Source organism: Phoenix dactylifera, chromosome 7 (genome assembly GCF_009389715.1).
Source record: "Phoenix dactylifera cultivar Barhee BC4 chromosome 7, palm_55x_up_171113_PBpolish2nd_filt_p, whole genome shotgun sequence".
Taxonomy (NCBI): domain Eukaryota; kingdom Viridiplantae; phylum Streptophyta; class Magnoliopsida; order Arecales; family Arecaceae; genus Phoenix; species Phoenix dactylifera.
Genome location: NC_052398.1, coordinates 13,222,302 through 13,244,262, shown reverse-complemented (window position 1 = coordinate 13,244,262; position 21,961 = coordinate 13,222,302). Strand labels below are relative to the sequence as shown.

General features: G+C 47.3%; 1 protein-coding gene across 1 annotated transcript; it reads left to right on the top strand.

Moving 5' to 3' along the window:
• Window positions 1-2,456: 2,456 nt before the first annotated feature.
• Window positions 2,457-9,844, top strand: LOC103723663. Its single transcript, XM_008814641.4, has 3 exons — window positions 2,457-2,653; window positions 3,557-4,503; window positions 9,596-9,844. Exons 2-3 carry the CDS (start codon window positions 3,559-3,561, stop codon window positions 9,599-9,601), a joined length of 951 nt encoding a protein of 316 aa, XP_008812863.2. The 5' UTR covers window positions 2,457-2,653; window positions 3,557-3,558; the 3' UTR covers window positions 9,602-9,844.
• Window positions 9,845-21,961: the final 12,117 nt, after the last annotated feature.

Here is a 21,961-nt window from a genome sequence, read left to right as displayed (position 1 = left end):
TGAGTACTCATACAAGATTAAAAAACTCAAATAATACCTTTCGGCTAGCTTTTTTGGATGAGGTCTTAGATTGTTACATTTAATTCTATTGCGTAACTTGAGTTACTTGAGAAGCCTTCAAAGACTCATCTATATGAGATCGTTGTGAGGCCATGATTATAAACTATCATTATTTGAGTATCCTTGAAAGGCCCACCTATATGAGATTGTCATGAGGCCATGATTATAGAAAATCTCATGAAAATCAAGGTCAAATGCATAGCCATCAAGTAGCACTAACCGGCCTCAATCTGACTGTGTTTGTAGTACGATCGGTTGAAGTTTGGATCAAGGACTTAGTTCAAAACTTAAATCTACTACGGTTTTATTAGAGGTGTAAAAGGGGGCTACAAACTTTTAGTCCCCTACTGCTTGAGTAATGGAAATGATTGTATTTATAAAGGGTCTCCATCCTTTTTCCCTCGTGAGGCGCCCCATGTGGGACAAAACCGTGAAGGGTGACGGCACCCAGAGAGCCGAAGAAGGCCGAGCGTGACCGAATCCCAAAGCGGACAATACCATCGCTCTGGCTGAGCTGCTCCAGCACTCTCCATCTGTGAGGTGCCTTTTGGACAAAGCTGTGAGGGGTATCTTCCGTCTTGGAAAGGTAGGGGGCCTCCCTCAAAGCGGACAATACCTCGTGATGGGATGCAACCCCTTTTTCTGCTCTAACAGGTTTCTTTATCTAAAATTGTAGCACTATGAGTACTATAAATTGTCCTAATTTGAATTTATTAATTTTGAAAATTTTGAACCATGCTGAAGATTGTCAGAATTTGAAGCCAAATATTTTTTTAGTTTTTGACGTTTTCTAAAAAATTAATTTAAAAAGTGTCAAAACATTTTTCTTTTCCTTCTCTCAATTTTGACACACGAGGCGTGTTGGTAGAACTTTAGAAGCTTAATATTGGGAAATTGTTGTGCATGACTGTTAGGCGAGTCCTATGGATACCCCTTCTCATGTAGGTAGCTCCAACTTACTTGAACACTTGGTTAGGAGCCTATAAACATTAGGCTGCTATTAAGAGACTTAGGACATGAAGAACAACAACCCCAGGCCTTTGGTTCTTTTTTTCCCAAGAATTATAGTGCCTCTCCAGATCATTCCTTTGTTTATATCTTCTTTACTGTGATAAAAGGGCTGGGTTCCATTTTCAATGTGGATGTGCTCATATTGAGACTGATTGCGGGCATTAGGGCATTATACATTGAGCAACAGAACCTGCAGGTGAGGAGTCTTCAGTGGATTTAAGGCAACATATTAGACGTGCTTTGCCATCATTGTTTTGGATGAATGGCCCGGGTACTTTTTGTCGTAGGCATTTTTCCATGTCTGAGTGAAGAGCAGCTCTGAGGATCGATTCGGCTCTCTCAAATTGTTTCTCATTATTAAAAAAAATGTAACAAAAATTGTTTTATAGCAAAAGAAATTAATACACAGCTTTATCTAATTAATGATAATATGGAATATGAGAAGAATTTAAATTTCATCATTAATAGAAGTATTCATATGGTAAATAATTTAAAGCCATTAATTTATAACTTGTAATTAATTAATACATAATTTTAGTTAATATATCTGTTTACGGTTTCAATATCCATATTCTTACTCCATATCTATTTAATTAACACATGGCTTTATCTAATTGATGATAATATGGAATGTGAGAAGGATTTAAATCTTGTCATTAATAGGAGTATTCATATGGTAAATAATTTAAAATTATTAGTTTATATCTTATAATTAATTATTACATAATTTTAGTTAATATATTAATTTATTTAATATATAATTTTTATCTTGTTAGCAATAATATGAAATGTGAAAAGGATTTAAATACAGCATCCACATTATAATTAGAAGGCTAGTAGAGGTAAATCCCAAATGTATTAGGTTTATTTGTAAGGTCTAGCTCTCTCATTGCAGCTATATGCACGTAGGACGCACAGCATCAACCCAAGTGTATGCTTCAACCGTGTTTCACCTTATTAAAATAAAATAATAATTAAAAAAAAAAGAAAAAAAAAGAGTGTATCCTTTTTTTTTTTGTACAAAACGCTCAACGTCATCAGGCTAACAGCGGTAAATCCAAAACCTGACCCAGAAACACGTGGCACCATCAAACTCTCCGAACATGGCATCATGCAAATCCCGTACATCATCACGTGTACCGCATTGGACCGACCGTCATTTGTGGCGGACGGACAGCGGTACCCACCCTTTCCTGTTTAAATCAAAAACATGCCTCCCCAACCAATACCCCGAAAGTCCCAAACCGGTATAAGTCCGTCTCTTCGATGACTTAACAGCGGTTTGGACGTTGCAGGGGAATTCTGAGGTGGCGTAGCAGGGAACCCTTCTCGACGCGCTTCCTGAACCTTCTCCATCCCGAGGCCACGCACTCACGCGCTTGGATCTCGTCACCTCCCAACCGCGACGGGCGACCTCTCGGCCCTCTTCCGATTCAACGGTTGGTGTGGTAGCTTCAAGTTTCTCTCACCGGGTCCGTAACAGGAAGTTCGGAGCGCAGCTCGCTTCATACATATCACCTACGATTGCTGGCCTCCACCGTCTTCTCGGGCTTCGCTTCGTATTCCCGATTCCCATTCTCAGGTATGGTCTCAGGTCTCAAAAAGATCGGAAGAACGGTAAATGATCTCTAGTTTGAATTCATAGGACTCTCGATCTGAGCTTCTCAAACCGTTGAATTGGATCATCTTTTCGTGGTTTTCTTGATTTCTATGCATGCCCTTGTTAGTCGATCAAGTTGTTCTGAGAGAGAAAGAATACCTTATTTTTGTGCAATTTTGTAAATGTTGTTTGCTTAGTTAGATCCAGTCTTTCTTAGTAGATTTCTTACTTCGTCAGTAGACTATATCAGCTCGCTAGTTTTGTGAGCGAAGGGGTAGCTTTCTGTCAATTTTCTGGAAATATTTGCTTCGAAGTTGACTTCTTTCGAGTGTGCTGTCAAAATGTGGTGCGATGATCTATTGATATATGCCAATCTTGATTGCATTGGCTGGATCATTAAAGAAATCTGTTGATTGGAAAGATTTTTTCGATTTCTGATGTATCTTGCTCTATTGACGCTCTTTGTCTTGATTGCATGACTGGATCATTAAAGAGATCTGTTGATTGTACTCTTTATATAAAAATGGATTTAGGTGTGTATGAGCATTCGAGTTGAGTAGTCTCAGATCCTTGTTCTTTCTACGAACTTTTGATTGCTGTTACTTGGGTAATTTTGGGAGAAAAGTTTTTTTTTCCTTAAAATCATGTTTCTGTATTTTTCTGTTAGTCCATAGCCTTAATCTGCTAATTTAACACTCTTTTTTTCTATCTACATTGTGCTTATGAGCAATTTTTCCTTTTTTAAGTTGGTTAGGAAGGAAATAAATTTACTAACTGAAGTTTTGCTTTAGATGCTAAGTCGTAGCTGATATTTATTTTTCAGTTCTAAAACTTTGGAACATTATATCTTGTTATTAGCATAACACCTTTAGTTGGTATTCTTAGGCATGGCATCCTCTGATAAGCCAGAAGTAGTCGAACGAGAGGTGAAAGACAAAGAACATAAGGAAGAAGATAAGCATGAAGAAAAGGGAGGCTTCATTGAGAAGGTTAAGGATTTTATCCATGATATTGGTGAGAAGATTGAGGGAGCAATAGGATTTGGAAAGCCTACTGCAGATGTTGCTGGAGTTCATATTCCCAGCATCAATCTGGAGAAGGCAGAAATTGTTGTTGATGTGCTGATTACAAACCCCAATCCCGTTCCGATCCCTCTGATAGACATAGATTACTTAATTGAAAGCGATGGAAGGAAACTTGTGTCTGGATTGATCCCTGATGCTGGAACGATCCATGCTCATGGTTCAGAGACTGTCAAGATACCAGTGACATTAATATATGATGATATCAAAAACACTTATGATGATATCAAGCCGGGAAGCATCATTCCATACAGGATCAAGGTTGATCTCATCGTCGATGTTCCGATTTTTGGAAGGCTTACCCTGCCTTTGGAGAAGAAGGGTGAGATTCCTGTGCCTTACAAGCCAGATGTTGATCTTGAAAAGATACACTTTAATAAGTTCTCTTTTGAAGAAACAACGGCCACCCTCCATCTGAAGCTTGAGAATAAGAATGACTTTGACCTGGGACTCAATGCATTAGATTATGAAATTTGGCTCTCTGATGTGAGCATTGGAGCTGCAGAGCTCACAAAATCTATAAAGCTGGAGAAAAATGGAATTACTAAGATGGAGATTCCAATCACTTTCAGGCCGAAGGACTTTGGTTCTGCTCTTTGGGACATGATAAGAGGACGAGGTACTGGTTATTCTCTAAAAGGAAATATTGATGTGGACACACCATTTGGACGAATGAAGCTGCCTATTAGCAAAGAAGGTGGGACCACCCGCCTCAAGAAACAGGATGATGATGATGACGATGATGATGAGGTATGCTAACTCATTCACTTTATGATGAGTTATATTTCTCCAATCATGTTCCCTTTTGCCTACAAAAATATTTTGTAACATATGAATCTTGCTTAAAAATTTAACGTGTTATTTGTGACTTGCCTGTTGCTCCTTAATGTGGTAGCCTGTGCAGTGCCAGATGAGAAGGGGCAACATGGGAAGTTAGACATCAGTCTTTTTTGTCTGGGTTATCTTTTAAGACCGTGTATTATGTTAGCTTTTATGGATAACATGCATTAGTGAAGAAATTATATAGGATTAATTGTTGTATTTGTTGGCTGACATTTTTGTAATGGAATACATTAAGTTATATACAATTATGATTGTCTTTTCAAACCTATGCAATTTAGAAATTGACTGTATTTCACTTTGCCAAGCTGGGTGTAACCAACATGTGCTTCATGCTCCCATCAAAGATTTATTTAAAAATTGTTGTTTTGTCACCATTCAACATCCATATATATAGGCAATTTTTGATAGCTGAGGGGGCTTATTTTCAGCTCTGTGGAATTCTAGAGACAAGAAATGTTTCCCACAATTATGTCGTTGTTAACAACAATCTATGATGCTAAATGGTGAAGAACAAGGTGGTATCAGTCACCAAGATGCCTTTAAGGTTTCTGTACATCGACTATCCACTCAACATTCTATTCGCTGGCTTTGTTTGGTTTGAATTTCATAATTTAACTGCTCTAGTTAAGAGGACTTAATTTTATATTTAACACAATCCATTCTAAAGCCTAACTGTCATAGATTGAACTAAAATGCAAGTTTATTTGAGTATTTGCATATGCTTACATGCATACACACATACATACGTACGTGCATACATACATTATGATCACCAGGATGCCTCTGTTTGAAGATTCTAAATTTTGATTATTCACTCCTATTGGTCGACTTTCTTTTGGTTTGAATTTCATAATTTTGCTGCTCAAGAGGACTCAATTTTTCCTTTAATATAATGTGTGTGTGTGTGCAACTCCTACAGCTCCTTTAATATATTCATTTCTTGTTTTATCTCTTCTAGATTTACCATGCATCCATCTAAACACTCATTTTTGCTATACTCTACTTGTTTTTTTTTTTTTTTTGTTGACTCTTCCAGATCATCTTTAGCTACCCTCTTCATACAATTGACCATTTGGTCCCACATTTTATTTGATTTTTGTTCTTAAATTCTAATTTCCCTCCTTTCGTGAATAATCCCTCAAAGATATGGCATTTCCCTTTTTAAATTCCACCATCTTATCTCTTGATATTTCTTAATTTTTTCCTTTTTTTTATGCACTTAATGTATAACTCTAAGACTAGTTAAACTCTCTCATAGGGTGAGAGAGAGCAACATATTATGATAGTACAGCCATGTGATCCAATAATGGATACTTTTAGATTGCATTAGATATTTTTAGACTGCATTTGATATTGCTGAATTTAAAAATCAAAAATACATGAGACAGGAACTAGACAACTTACTCTTCTTCTCCAAACAAATCAACTGATTTTGTTGATTGATTCTTTCTGGCCTATAAAATTGGGAAGCATGACATCAGGAATCTATTAGATAAATTTTATATTGAAAATATAGAAAGCATTTCTACACTTATATGTTGGACTTGTTTGGTTTGTGGGAAGAATTTTTTTTCATTAGAATATTTTTTCTAAGAAGATGATTGCTGGGAATATGATGCATGGAAAAATGGTTTTGGCATATTTGGTTGACTAGAAAAAAGTGGTATATTCCAAAGTGGCTTATATTTGATTGAGCATCTATTTTTTTTGGAAAAGTTGTGTGAAATACCTATTATACCTTTATCTATAGATTTTGATGGCTTAAGAGTAGTTTGTAAAAAAAGGACCTCAATTTTCAATCGGTGGGAAAGTATCTTTCCTAGTTTCCTCATGGGTTTTTCTTTTCCATGAAATATAGAAATTTTATTCCTATGAGGTTGCTACTTTTCCATCTCTCTTCTTTCAAAACTCCAACCAAACAAGTGGCATTTTTTAGTTTTTTTCGTTGACCATACTTTTCCCCCTTCTTTTTCCGCGAACCAAATGAGTCCGTTGATCTTTCTCTTGAAAAGTAGTCTATTTGTGATAAATTTGATTCACTGTAAGGTTCTTAAATGCTCCTCTCTCTTCTTAAAATGTGTTAGATCATAAGTTGTTGCAAACTCAAGAATTGAATATCCTATTAAATTTCTATCCCCAAACCAAATCCTCCACATACTCTCTCATATCCCATATCACTCTTCGTCATTTGTCCATTTAAGTCATCACATACAAGTGTCTCATCTTTTGTCCTTCAGGAATATCTTGTATCAATCTATCAATTTCTTTTCAAAATTATTTCTTAATCCTCTTTCTCTAGTACTTGTGGTGTATAAGTACATTAATAATCTCGTCATCTAAAACTAATTTAATAGCTATTAATCTATCACTTACTTTTTTGACATCAACAATTTTATCTTTTTTTTTCCTTATTCGCAACTATTTCTGCAGCAATTCTATTATTTTCTTTACCTATATATAATAGTTTATAACCATCTCCTATATCCTTAAATTTACTACATTTCTTTAATTTCTTGTAAGCAAGCAATATTGATTTTTCTATGTGTCATTGTGTCTACTAGTTCTTAACTCTATCTATTCAATGTTCCAGCATTCCAAAAAGAAAATATAACTCTTTTCCTCAATATAGTATCCTTTACATGATGTAATTTCTCATCTCCTTCCTACTCTGATTGGCTGCTGTTTTACTAGATTACTACTAAAAGAGTCTCTAATCCTGGGTAACCCTTGCACATTTGTAACCTACTCATTTAAAACTAATTTAAGAGCTACTAATATGTTGCTTACTATTTTTACATCTACAAATTTATCTTCCCATCAAGCTACTATTCTCACAGCTTTTCTATTATCTTTTACCTGGTCTACATACAATAGTTTATAACTAACCTCTCTATCCTTGAGTTTACTACCTTTCCATTTAATTTGTTGTAAGCAAGAAATATTAATTTTTCTACATATTGTTGTGTCTGCTAGTTCTCTACTCTTTGGGATCAAAGTTCCAAAATTTCAAGTAGCAAATCTAATTCTCTTCTTGTGTACAGTTACCTTCTTTACATGATATGATTTCTCTTGTCTCTTTAGTAATTCGATTGACTGCCATTCTAGTTTATTAATGCTAGAGACTCTCTGATCCTAAATGCTCTGCTCATTTATCACTACAATTGAGATAAGTTAAAGCAGGTCGCTTAGTGGAAACACCTAACAAACCCTTGCTCATTTGTCTCTCCAACCAGATCACGTTGTAGTGGGTCTTTTATAGACAATGGCCTAAACAATCGTTATTCATTTGTGTCTACAACCAAGTTACAACTCATTTGTGTCTACAACCAGGTTACGTTGTAACTGGTCGCTTATGAACAATGACCTTACCAATCCTTGCCCACTTCCTACCACAAACAGGTCAGGTTGTGGCGTGCTGCATAGAACATGGGATGCCCTAACATTTATGTGTATCAGATTAGGATCAATTTCATAGTTAGATATATATTTACAATCGGTAGTCAATTTGCCGTCAACTCTCCCACCTTTTTCATGTTGGGACTGGCCATGGCGGAGTTAACAAGAAGTGGGTTTTATTGATAGTTATTGTAAAATGACATGCGACAAGGAACGATGAGAAGACAATATCAATGTTGGTGAATTTAGGGATATTTATAGGGGCATATTCTCTTTTATATTGAAATGAAGTAATTTCAAATATGGAAACTTTGTTAATATTTTGAGATACCTGTCATTGGATGCTGATTGAAAGAGGGAACAATATTGGATTAACCGCATTAGAATGAGATGCATAGAAGAGTTTAGAAATTGTTACATTGTTAAAATCTGTTAATTCTTGGCTTTCTAATATGATGAGAACAAATTCATTTGCATAAGGTGAAAGATGCTTTGGGGTATTAAGTCCAAGAAAATAGGGAGTCTGTTCATTTTCAAATTCAAGCAACGGCGTTAATGCAAGTTTTTGAACAATACAGTCTACTAGGCACTGGAAATATGCCGAGAAATTCTTGATGCATTTATGTTATTGATATTCAATTAGTCATGTGAATCTTTTAAAAAAAGACGTGTTAACAGCTCTGAGTATACGTTAGAGATCATGGATGATGCCAGAGCATTTGATTGTTGTAAAAATTGTTTGATGCAACAAAATGAAGAAAAAGGGTGAAGTTCCTTCAAAGCTTGCATAGTTGGGAAGTTCGGATTTCATATGATGAAACTGTACTCAATTTTACCATAGGAGGATCGGAGTTATCATCTGTTAAAACCCTAGCTAGAAATGGTTCGGGTTAGCTTGGATGACTTTGAGGTTCATGTTATAATTATCTGTTGTTTATATTCATGATGCCTTATCATACCATAAAAACAAGCTAAATCTAACTAGATTTCTAAGTGCATCACTTTGGTTGTTTGGTCGAGGCATGCTACATCAGTTTTCATTTGAGTCCTTTAGCCAGTATATCACACCAAGAAAATTTTCCACCAAGTTCATTATTTATTATGCGGAGCATAATTACTAAATTATGTTAATATGATTTAGAAGCAGAACTAATTTTTGTAATATGCTTTATCTAATGAAAGGTAGCTCTTAAAACAAGACATTGGTTCCGGAGTTTAAAATTCAACTTAATAACTAGTTTTATGATGTCAGCTCTTGTTAACTCGATATCTTCTTATAATGCTTCATCTAACGTAGTGACAAAGCCGCTGATGTTCCTAAAGATGTTGATTCAACAGGTCCGGGCTAGAAATTGCTCTGATATCTGACCACTGCATTCCCTTACTGAATTATGAAAAATTCGTCTATCAATATGACTCTTAACTTACTTTCTTTTCTTTATAGATTTCTGATTTCTGCTTTCAACTTTAGGAATTATAAACACTCATGGAAATTGACAAGCTCACAATATATTCGGATGGCTTATTGGTTGCCGTATGGATTTCTTCTGGTTGAATTAGCTTTGCTTATTTGTCCTTAATAATTTGTCGAATATTTATGCAGGATTAAGGAGCTGTTCTGCTAGCTTTTGCATATGCAATGAATCAGATGTCTTAGTACAGAGCCGTATAGACTAGGCTCTGGGTGATGCTTGCACATGATCCCATGTTTCATCTAAATAATTCGGATGGCTTATTGGTGCAGTTTGTTGATGTAAACCATAGACATGTCTTTGTTAGTTCTGAGACTTTGGCCTCCTTGTTGGAGCAATATCTGGGACCTATTTTTGTTTATCTGACGGCGTTTTTTTCATCTGTGGTTGTGCTTCTGTTCTACACATATTTGTATGAGGAAAGATTGGTGGTTCGTCATGAGCCACCTCTGGCACCTTTCCAATGAAGGGGTTCCAACTGATGTTTGGTTGAAGAAAATTTGAGTCCTCTTTCATCAACCATGGCCTGTCAGGTACCCTGAAAAGATGGTTGGTTATCATATCAACTGGACTTGTGATGAAGCCCTTAATTTGGTTAAGAAGTGATTTGCATCGCATTGAGGAGATCATAAATCTGGTCGGTTAAGATTTACACAATGGATCAAACTACGCTATAGCTCTGCTGTTGCACTCTGGTTGTTGGATGAGGTTTCATTAAAGTGTTTGACCTGGGTCCAACTTCTTAGGTCATTTGATTGGTGGAAGCAAAAGAGGAAAAAAAAAATAAAGAAGGAAGAAACGGAGAAAGGGAAGGGAAGGGAAGCGCGGTGGAGCATGAGCCCCGCTTCCCATTTAGTATATGAACACTGGCACAGCTCTTCCGTGTGATTAGACTCATTTTAGGTGATCAAAGGATGCTCTAATTATTCTATTGTTTAAATATTGTACTCCTCTCAGCACCTGGTAGAGCTACTCGTGCTGGGAACTATGAGCTGTTCTGTGAACAAGTCTGGGAACAAAACCAAGTGACAAGGAGGATGGTTGGTAAAGCTTTTAAACTTCCCGGTTCACCTGGAATCATAGTCTTTTGATGCCCATCCTAACCTCGGAAGGCCAATAGCCTTCAGCGTTCTTACGACGGCCTCCTGGGCTTTATAAAACCTAGGGGTGATGGGCTCGGTATGTACCAGAGCACCTTGCAACTGTATGGGCCATGGCATGAATCAGGCCCACTCCTAGTTCCACGCAAGTCACAATTTGACAAGCAGGTTATAGAATCTCCACAATCGTGCTTTTACTTTTGTATTTCTCGATCAAAGGAATCCGTCCTGTTGCTGGAAATTAGACCCGGAGGCAATCTTCGGTCGAGGGAGAGGGAGCAGCGGGTCACCACGGCGGGGCGGCGGCCAGTCGGCGGGCGGCGTCCTCCGTTTGGGGTGGTCGGAGAGAGGGATCAGCAGGTTCTCATGGCGGGGCAGCGATCCGTCGGTGAGCGGCGTCCTCCGTCTGGGGTGCCTGCAGATAAGCCGGTGGCCGGATTTTCCGGCGCCGACCCTCCGACGCTCAAGTCAGAAGGGGGGCCAAGTGTGTAAGGAGGAGAAGAACAGTGTTTGTAGGGTGCGTAATTTTTTCCAAAAACCCCCCCACCTGAGGGGCCAAGGTTCCCTTTTATAGGCGGGGGTCGGTTTACCTGTGATGTAACGGGGCGAGGCCGTAGTACGGCTCGGCATGTTGTTCAGGTCGGCGCACGATCAGGTGAATCATTGCATTGATGTCGGCGGTGAGGTCGTCGTACGACCTGGGCTTGCATGCTACCAGACGAATTATTGCATTGGTGTCGGAGGTATGGCCGAGATCAGAGACTTATTATGGTTGACTAGACTCTGCTGGGCTAACTTGCCGTGGAGAGCTGAGAGTCCGTAGATGACAGGAGCCATGCGCATTAAATGTGGAGTAAGCCGGAGATCCGCATTAATTGTGGAGTAAGCCGGAGATCCGCATTAATTGTTGAGTGAACTGGAGGTTTACAGTAGCCATGCGCAATAAATGCCGGGGGGGGCGTCAGAGTATGGTCCTCGGCCGGACCTCAGAGGGGCATGGCCGTAGTAGGTGGCTGATAAGGGTAGACTTTGAACATCAGGGTTTTCCTAGGTCGGAGGTCTCGAGGTCGGATGTCTTGAGGTCGGGCGTTCCGAGGTCGGACGCCGACTTCGGCTGTCCAGGGTCGGCGATTGTGCGGCTTCTCGGGGGCATTCGTGTCATTGGGGGAGAAAAGTCTTATTCCCCCAACACTACCCCCCGACTTCCGAGTTCGAGCGGCTTGCGGGCTCGGACGTGGGAAGTAAAGTCTATCATTAAAGTTGGGGGGCGAATCTCGTCCGCGCCCTTGTGTTTGTCGGAGTTTTTATGGTGAAACTTGCGCCCTTTGGTGCCTCGAGGTTGCTTTATTCAGTGAACTTATGATGAGGCTTGTATCCTTACGTTTTTCGAGGCGGCTGTAACGGGGGTGGTGCCTCGAGGTCGCTTCGTGCGGCGGACCCATGATGAGGGTCCTCGAGCTCGACGAGACGGCGCCTTGATCCTGTGGTCGAGGCTCCCCGTTCATCAATGAGTGTGCCGTTTTGCGTTTCAAAATGGACACGCGGCATGATCTGAGGTCGGACGTTTCCGATCTCGTGTTACCGGATCATGGATCTGGCGAGTTGGAGGCTACATCGGGGCTCCACGTGCCCCAGGGCCTTATTAAATGAGGGGAGCGGGGGTGCCGTCCACTCGTTCTTCAAGGCGATTCGATTCTGCGGACCCATGTTGAGGCCCCGAGATCCGATGGGACAACATTTCGATTTCGTACCCGACTTATTGACCCGGAGTGAATACGGTGCCTCGGCCTCCGAGGTCGACACGTGGCGCGATCCGGTCGGGGGATAGAAACCGACCCTGCCGATCTGGGCGGTCAGGGGGGCCTATATAAACCCCTTGGGTTTGCCCTAAAGGTTTTATTTGGCTGCCTCTTATTTTTGCTATCCTCCTTCCTTGCTTCCTTCCTCAGCCAAACCTCGCCGACGGTGTCCAGAGCGATTTCCGGCGATGTCCCGTAGGTTTTCACCCTGTTTTAACTAGGGTTTCCTTCCCTTCTTCCTCCTCTATCTTTAGTTCCTCTTTATTTTTCTGTAAGAATGGGTTTGGGTCCCGAGGAAGTAGGGTCGAGCCTGTCAGAGGAGGAGTTGGAGTTGATCCGCTCCCGGTTCTTCTTCCGGCCCGGGTTCCGCCTTGAAACCGCGGGGCCGGAAGACAGGGTGACACGGCTGCCCCCAGGTCGGATCGCGGTTTACCGCGAGACGCTTTGGGCCGGCCTACGGTTCCCTGTTCACGAGTTCGTGAGCAACCTGCTGGTCGAGTATCAGCTCGTCCCGGCACAGTTGGCTCCGAACTCGTGGAGAACCATAATCGGGTTCCTGTCCCTGTGTCTTGGGCATGGGATCCCGATCTCAGTGAGTATTTTCCACCGGTGTTTTCTGTTGAAGAAGAACCCGGCGGAGGCAGAGTGGCTATACTTCGCCTTTCGGGGCGGTATGTCACTCTTCCGAGGTGCCCCTTCCTCTATTCATGAGTGGAAGGGGAAATTTTTCTTCCTCGCGTCCGAGGCGCCGTGGGGGTTCAATCCGAGGTGGGGACACCCTCGGTTGAAGGCCCTCAACAAGCTCTCCGAGCCCTCGGGGAGGGAGCTGAGGGTCCTGGACTCTCTGCGAGCCCTCGGGAGGGGCTACGACCTGACTGAGCTCCTACGGGAGGACGCCCTGGCGAGCGTGGGTCTGAGCTCGGCGCGCCCCAAGGGTAAGAGCAGTTGCATTACCTTCTTGTTTGTCTTTTCTTTTCGTTTATATTGGTCTAACACTTGGAAAATTTTTGATTTCAGACATCCCTCACATGCCAACTAGCAACGTGTCCCTCTTCTCCCGCCTGAGGAGGCGTGAGGCCGAGGCCGGGGGAGCTATGCCCCAGCTTCGGAAGAAGGCGAGGTCAGCCGGCGCTTCCACGTCGGCCGGGACGAGTGGCCCCGAGGCGGGGGCCTCCACAGCCGACCCGAGGCGGGCGCGGGTCGTCAGCGATGCGGGCCCAGCGGCCCCTCCTTGCCTTGCCCCCATTGCCCAGCGGGAGGGCCCCGGCTTCGGGTTCCTCACAACGCTCGGGGCCCGAGCCGACCAGGGGCCCTGAAACAAGCGGCCTCGAGATCCGGAGGCCGGACGTGCCGAGCTCCTCAAGGTGCTTTCAAGAGGAGTCGGATGAGCTGGACTCCCCTATCCCCGAGGGGAGTTCAGCTATTCATGATGCTGAGGTCGCACGCGCCGTGTTTCCGGCGTGCGATGCTTCCGGCGGACCGAGCCGAATTCCGGAACATTTCGCTGGAAGAGGTCGTTGACAGTACCTACTGCAACACTGCCCGGGTAAGTCCTTTTCTCGATTTTCTTAAAGTTATTAGCGAATCCATATGTTTTTAACTTACGATCATTTTGTCTCTTTCTTTACAGCATATTCACGAGTTCGACACCCTGGTGTTCATCGCCCAGGGATGTCAGGAAGAGACCCGGCGGGTCAGCCGGCAGTTGGAGCCGGCTAAGAAAGGATCGCCGAGCTGGAGGCGGCTCTGGCCGAGTCCGAGGCTCGGAAGGAGGCCACCGAGGCCGGGTGCCTTGCTATGGCGGAGGCGCTCGAGGAGGAAAGAGCCGCCCACGCCTTGACCAGGTCGTCTCTGCGCGCCTCAGAGGCGCGCCTGGGGAAGGTCCAATCAGAAGTCGCGGGCCTCAAGTACGAAGGCGGAGTCTCCCGCCTTAAGATCGAGCAGCTCGAGGCCCGGGAGAGGAGGGCACTCGAGCGAGCCGAGAACGCCGTGGATCTCTTCAAGGGGTCGCAGGAGTTCCGCGAACATGCTCGAGGAGGAGACGGTGGACGGGTTTCTCCGGGGTTTCGAGAACTTCCGGCAGCAGATGGCCCGGTTCTGCCCCCAGTTCGACCTCTCGACGGTCCGCCCGAGAATGAACCTGGGCTTAACGGGTCCGACACGGAAGACCTTCCTGCCATTTTGACATCTGAGGCAGGATTGTACGAACACGACCCCGCCGAGCCTTCGACGAGGGTGGCCGAGACGGACGGCGTCCCGGAGGCGGCACCCGAGGCCCCTGCCACCGACCCCGAGCCTGTGCCGGCTGAAGGTCCCGAGGTCATCACCGTGGACGACCCCGCAGATTTTGCTGCCCGCCGCTTAAGACTTGGCGTATATTTTTTTTTTTTTCATTGTATCCGAGGTCGGCTTTTGAATGGCCGACCTCCAATTTTGTAATTGGCCTTCCGGCCCCTTATCAATGAAAGGTCTCTTTTATTACTTCGTTCTTCTTCCTTATCCTTTGTCGTGAATGAGGCCAAAGCCTTAATCTATCGTTCCTCCGACTCTTAACTTTGTATTTTAGTTTTCGAGCTGCTTAACGAAGTCGCCCTTTTTCGTGGGCTATATCTTGGCTTTCTCGGATTCCAGTCATCCCGACCAAAGGGAGCTCCGAGCCCAGGTTTTTTAGAAAATTTTTCCAAGTCCTACAACTCGGATCTCAGAATCGCAGAAGTTGCCATGCCTGGCCTTTAGGTTCTTAAAGGCATCGAGGTCGGGCCTTAGCCCTTCGAGTAAGACCGGGCTGGGTCTGTACGTGTCGCTATTCGGGGAGTCTGGTCGGGTTTCCGAACTCGGCTCCCGGATACTTCGTAGGGAGCGTGGGCTAATAGTCGAATTATCGCCGAAGGTTTTCATAGCTATCGTTCTCCGGGCTTTGCCGAGGTTTTCGGAGAACAAGGCTGGGGTCTTTGAAGATTGCCTTGGTATCTGTGTTCGGCTGGTACACTCGCGGCCGGGGTCATTTTCTCAGCTAAACATCGGAGTCTACGTATGGGGGCCGAGTTGGGCCCCTAATTTGTGAAGACTGTATAAGTTGTGGAGATTGACGAGCGGAGCATGCATAATATTGTTAGGAGATCGGTCTTAAGCCGACCCATTGGAGTAGCCCGACTTTGGGCGAGATGAGACTCCCAACGTTGGATGAAACTCCGCTTAGCAGTATGTAGGTAAAATTTGACAAGGGGGGCATCGAGTTAGATGTACCTCTTGCGTTCTCAGAGTTGTGCTCCATATGGCGGAGTTGGTTTGCTTCCCTTCCTCGTCGACTTCCGGAGTCATTTTGACTTGTAAAGGGGGCTCGGGCTTCTCGCGGATCCGACGACGCCCGCCGAAGTTGAGAGGATCTGGGGAGGCTTTATTGATTTGTAACTCCTTTCGAGGTCAAGGGAGCTTGAGACCCTATGGTCGGACCTCGGGGCGCCCCAACCTTGGTCGAGGAGTCTTGTGTCAGGTCGGCGGGTTTGAGTATGCTTTGCCGACCTGTGGTGCATCCCGAGATCGAGGGAGTTTGGGACTCTACGGTCGATTTCTCGGGGCATCCCGACCTCAGTCGAGGGATCGTTCGTCAGGTCGAACGGGTCCTGGGCACGCTCTATCGACCTGCGACGCTTCCCGAGGTCGAGGGAGTTTGGGACTCCTACGGTCGACCCTCGGGGCATCCCGACCTTAGTCGAGGGATCGTTCGTCAGGTCGATGGGTCTGGGCACGCGCTATCGACCTGCGACGCTTCCCGAGGTCGAGGGAGTTTGGGACTCTACGGTCGACCCTCGGGGCATCCCGACCTTAGTCGAGGGATCGTTCGTCAGGTCGATGGGTCTGGGCACGCGCTATCGACCTGCGACGCTTCCCGAGGTCGAGGGAGTTTGGGACTCTACGGTCGACCCTCGGGGCATCCCGACCTTAGTCGAGGATCGTTCGTCAGGTCGATGGGTCTGGGCACGCGCTATCGACCTGCGACGCTTTTCGAGGTCGAGGGAGTTTTGGGACTCTACCGGTCGACCCTCGGGGCATCCCGACCTTAGTCGAGGGATCGTTCTGTCAGGTCGATGGTCTGGGCACGCGCTATCGACCTGCGACGCTTCCCGAGGTCGAGGGAGTTTGGGACTCTACGGTCGACCCTCGGGGCATCCGACCTTAGTCGAGGGATCGTTCGTCAGGTCGATGGGTCTGAGCACGCACTATCGACCTGCGACGCTTTCCGAGGTCGAGGGAGTTTGGGACTCTACGGTCGCCTCGGGGCATCCCGACCTTAGTCGAGGGAATCTTGCGCCAAGTCGATGTTCCTAACTCATCCCGCGATCTTCCCGAGGTCGAGGGAGTTTGGGATCTACGGTCGAACCTCGAGGCATCCCGATTTTGGTCGGGGATCTGGGGACACAGACGACCCAACATTAGAAAAGAATTATGATTATCAAAATGGGAGAATTATTTGCAGAAAAGAGGCTGAGTCTATTGCCCTGATTGTTTGAACCCTCGGGGTTTCACTGGTAGTACATTCGTAGATTCTCGGAGTTCCAGCTTCGCGGGATCAGGGTCCCTCTAGGGACTTCAGTTTGTATGCTCCGGGTCTTGCACTCGGGCGATTTGATATGGCCTTCCAATTCGGGGCGAGCTTTCCTTGCTCGGTTGGTTGAGAAGCCTCGGCTCTCCTGAGGACGAGGTCCCTACTTTGAAGAGCTTGGGCCTGACTCTGGAGTTGTAGTATTGGGGCCGTTCTCTGTTGGTATCTTGCCATACGAACCCGGGCGACCTCTCGTGTCTCTTCGACGAGGTCCAAATTGCTCCTGAGCTGGGAGGAATTGGTGCGGGGTCATAATGCTCCACCCTTGGAGAAGGCAGGCCGATCTCTAACAGGATGACGGCCTCAGTGCCGTATGCTAGGTTGAAGGGGGTCTCTCCGTGGGCAGTCGGAACGTAGTCCGGTACGCCCAAAGGACATTGTACAAGTCCTCGACCCACTGTCCTTTGGACCGATCAAGCCTAGCCTTGAGTCCCTGCAAAATAGTACGGTTAGTTACCTCAGTCTCCTCGTTTGTCTGGGGATGGGCAACCGAGGTGAAGCGGTGGTCAATGCCGAGCTCAGAGCAAAATTCTCTGAAATGGACATTGTCAAACTGCCGACCATTGTCGGATATAAGGATACGAGGTAGCCCGAATCTGCAAATTATGGACTTCCATACGAAGTCCCGCATCTTTTGCTCGGTGATCCGGGCCACAGGCTCGGCTTCGACCCATTTGGTGAAGTAGTCGATGGAGACGACCAGAAACTTTCTCTGTCCGGTGGCCAGGGGAAAGGGCCCCAGGATGTCGATCCCCATTGGGCAAACGGCCAGGGGGCGATGATGGAGGTCAGCAGGGCCGAAGGTCGGCGCTGGATATTAGCGTTCCGTTGACATCGGTCGCACCTGCGGACGAAATCTGTTGCATCCCTCTGGAGTGTGGGCCAGTAATATCCTTGCCGCAGGATCTTATGGGCCAGTGCCCGACCCTCCAGGTGATTTCCGCAGATTCCTTCATGGACCTCTCGGAGAGCGTAGTCCGCCTCGGAGGGGCGGAGGCATCTGAGCAGGGGAGAAGTAAATGATCGACGATAAAGTCTATTCTCGTACAAGACATACCGGGGGGCTTGGCGCTTGATTCGGCGAGCTTCTGTCTCGTCATGAGGTAGGGTCCCGTCTTGGAGATAGCAACGAACCCGTCGATCCAGCTTGGCTCGGAGTCGATGCACATGGCGGGCTCAGGTTCCTCCGTGCTGGGGACTGAAGATATTCGAGCGTTGTTCCCTTGGGAAGCTCGCTCATGCGGGAGGTTGCCAATTTGGACAGCTGGTCTGCCCTGAGGTTTTCCGCTCTGGGAATGTACTGAATACTGAAGGAGTTCAGGGCAGACGTGAGTTCCCGCACCTTTTGGAGATACTTTGCATGGATGGCTCTTTAGCTTCAAAGTCTCCTTAGATCTGGTTCATTACCAGCTGGGAGTCGCTGAAGGCTTTAGGTCTCCACTTTCAGTTCTTTCGCCAGCTTGAGCCCGGCGATGAGAGCCTCGTATTCAGCCTCGTTGTCGAGGCTGAAAATTCGAGGCGCAAGGCTTGCTCGGCCACCACTCCATCTGGACTGGTGAGGATGAGCCCGGCTCCGCTACCCCCCGAGGTTGAAGACCCGTCCGAGTGTAGGACCATGGTGGCCTCGGTGCTTCCTCCGTGGATACGGGAGGCAACTCGGGTCGTCCGGCAGGGTACATCCACGATGAAGTCGGCGAGTATCTGAGCTTTGATGGCGGCCTGGGCCGATATTCGAGGTCAAATTCTCCGAGCTCGACCGCCCATTGCGATCCTCCCCACATGATCCGACCTTTGCAATATTTGCTTCATAGGCTGGTCGGTCAGTATAGCTATTGTGTGGGCTTGGAAGTAAGGCCTGAGTCTCCGAGCCGAGGTGATGAGAGCGAAGATGGTCTTCTCAAGTTTAGATATCGGGTCTCAGCATCCCTGAGAATCCGGCTGGTGTAATAGACCGGCTTTGGAGCTTGTCTCTTCCCGGATGAGGACTGAGCTCACTGCAGCTGGGGAGACGGCCAGGTATAAATAAAGGACCTCGCCCTTCTGGGGCTTGGTGAGCAGCGGGGGAGAGGCCAGAAGGCTCCGGAGCTCTTCAAAGGCTCGCTGGCATTCTTCTGACCACCGGAAGTCTTTCGGCCGTTTGAGGCTTGAAGAAAGGGAGGCAGCGCTCGGCTGACCGGAGACGAACCTTCCCAAGGCGGCAACTCGCCCTGCAAGCCGCTGCACCTCCTTAACTGTCTTCGGAGGGCCATTTCTTGCAGCGCGGATTTTCTCGGGTTGGCTTCAATTCCACGTTGGGTGACTATGAAACCCAGGAATTTGCCCGAGGTGACTCCGAACGCGCACTTCGCCGGGTTGAGCTTCATTCGGTATCTCCTGAGCTTGGAGAATGTCTCGTTGAGGTCAGCTACATGGTGTTCCACCGCTCGGCTTTTCACCAGCATGTCGTCCACGTAGACTTCCATATTTCGGCCGATCTGATCTTTGAAAATTTGGCTGACCAGCCTCTGATAGGTGGCTCCAGCATTCTTCAGGCCGAAGGGCATCACCTTGTAGCAGTAGGTGCCCTTGTCGGTGATGAAGGCCGTCTTTTCCTCGTCTTCCGGCGCCATTCGGATTTGATTATACCCTGAAAAGGCGTCCATAAAAGTTAGCAGTTGGTGTCCTGAGGTGGAGTCGACGAGCTGGTCGATGCTCGGGAGGGGGAAGCTGTCTTTCGGGCAGGCCTTGTTCAGGTCGGTGTAGTCCACGCACATGCGCCATTTCCCATTGGCCTTCTTTACGAGGACTACGTTGGCGAGCCAGTCCGGGTAGGAGACCTCCCGGATGAAGCCGGCTCCGAGGAGTTTGTCCACCTCCTCGGCCGCAGCCTTGTCGTTCGGGGCGGAGCCCCTTTTCTTCTGCTTCACAGGTCTGCTAGTTGGCTTCACCTGGAGCCGATGGACCATGACCTCAGGGTCAATTCCTGGCACGTCCGCGGGCGACCAGGCGAAGACGTCAGCGTTGTCCCGCAGGAAGCTGACGAGGTGGTCCCTCTCGCAGGCGCCAAGGCCGGAGCCGACCTGCACAGTTAGCTCAGGAAAATTTTCTCGTAGTGGAACTTGAACAAGAAGCTCACCGGGCTCTACTTGCTTCTTCCAAGGGGTGTCCCTCGCATCGAGGGTTTCTATGGGTAATGAGGGGCCCGTTGGCTGAATCGTTGCCCCGGTTGGTTGCTTTACTCCGTGGGCCGCCATGTAGCATTGCTTGGCGACCAGCTGGTCTCCCGGGACCTCGCCTACTCCTTGGCCGGTGGGGAACCGCATGAGCAGATGGCGGGTTGAAACACGGCTCGAAGGGCGTTTAGCCCTGGCCGCCCAAGGATGGCGTTGTAGACGAGGGCAGACGGACCACCAGGAAGTCCGTCCTCACAGTGCTCTCCCGGGGAGCGAGGCCAACTGTGACAAGGAAGCTGGCCTCACCTTCAACTGGGACTGAATCCCAGTGAACCCAACCAGTGGGGCATTAATTCTCCGGAGATGTCCTTCTGGCAACCCCATTTTTTGGTAGGCATGATAATACAAAACGTTGGCTGAACTTCCATTGTCAACTAGGACACGCTTTACATCAAACCTATTTACAATCATAGAGATGACCACAGCGTCATCATGAGGGGTCTCGACCCCTTCTAAGTCCTCGTCCGAGAACGAGATGACTTCATCAGTGCGTGGGCGCTTCGGGGGTGCTCCCTGGGCGGCCGTTCCTGCCGAGGCCCTCCCAATCATGTTGATGGTGCCGGCAATGGGCCTGTTGTCGTCCGGATTCTCGGACGGTATGGTATTCTCCGCCGGCCTCCTTTCCTCATGTCGGTTCCTCACGAACCGGTTGAGTACTCCCGACGGATGAGTGCTTCTATCTCGTCCCGGAGCTGGAAGCAGTCCTCCGTGTCGTGCCCACGGTCTCGATGGAAGCGACAGTACTTCCTGGGATTACGGGGAACTCCCGTGTCTCGCATAGGAGGCGGGGGTCGGAAGAAGTCCCGACCCTCGATTTCCATCAGGATCTCGGCCCGGGGAGCATTGACAGGGTGTGTAGTTCTCGTACCTCCCTGGGTACGTCCGAGGCCGTGGGGGACCTCGGTCGAGGAGGGGTCCTCTGCTGAGGTCGTCCTGCTGCCGGCGGGCTCCTCACCGGGGGAGATTCTTCTCTCGGCGGGAGCGATCGGCTCCTTTGTCGGCCGCGTTCCTCGCGGCGCTTTCTTCTGCTTCTTTGAGGCGGGCTCAATTGCTCCCCGCCTGGAGGCGACCGCTCCTCGGCCTTGGCATACTTCCGGGCTCGGGCCAGCATCTCGGTGAAGTCGGCCGGAAGCTCTTCTCGATGGAGAAGAGGAATCGGTAGGAGCGAACCCCAGTCTTCAGAGCCGACATGGCTATTGACTGGTCTAGCTCGCGAACTTCCCAGTGGCGGCGGTGAAGCGGTCCAGTACTCCTTGAGGGATTCCCCCTCCTTCTGTTTGATGTCCAAGAGGGAATCTGACGTCCGTCGTTGGCGCCGGCTGGCAGCAAAATTGGTGGCGAACTGCCTGCCGAGTTGCTCAAAAGAGGATACCGTGTTCGGCTTCAGTCCAGAAAACCAAAGCCGAGCGGTCCCTCGGAGGGTTGCTGGGAAGGCCTTGCAAAGTATGGCCTCCGAGGACCCTTGTAGGGCCATGAGGGCCCGATAGCTCTCCAAGTGGTCGAGAGGGTCGGTGATTCCGCTGTAGGGCTCCACCTGAGGCATTTTGAACCTCGCGGGAACCGGCTCGTCCTCGATCTGGCAGGAGAAGGGGGACTTGGTAGTGAACTCAAAGTCTCCCTCTTGCCTCGCCTTCTTGCTGTGGAGCGCCGCAATCTGGCGCTCCAGATGCTCAACCTTTCGGTCGAGCTCCCCCGCCCGCGGATTGTTGCCGTTCTGCGCCGGTTCGCGGTGGTCTGGGGCTGACTCAGCCTCAGAAGTTGGGGTCTCCTGTCGAAATCTTCC

What these genes read in the sequence shown, in the direction of transcription:
- LOC103723663 (XM_008814641.4), top strand. Translation starts at nt 3,559, where the DNA reads ATGGCATCCTCTGATAAGCCAGAAGTAGTCGAACGAGAGGTGAAAGAC.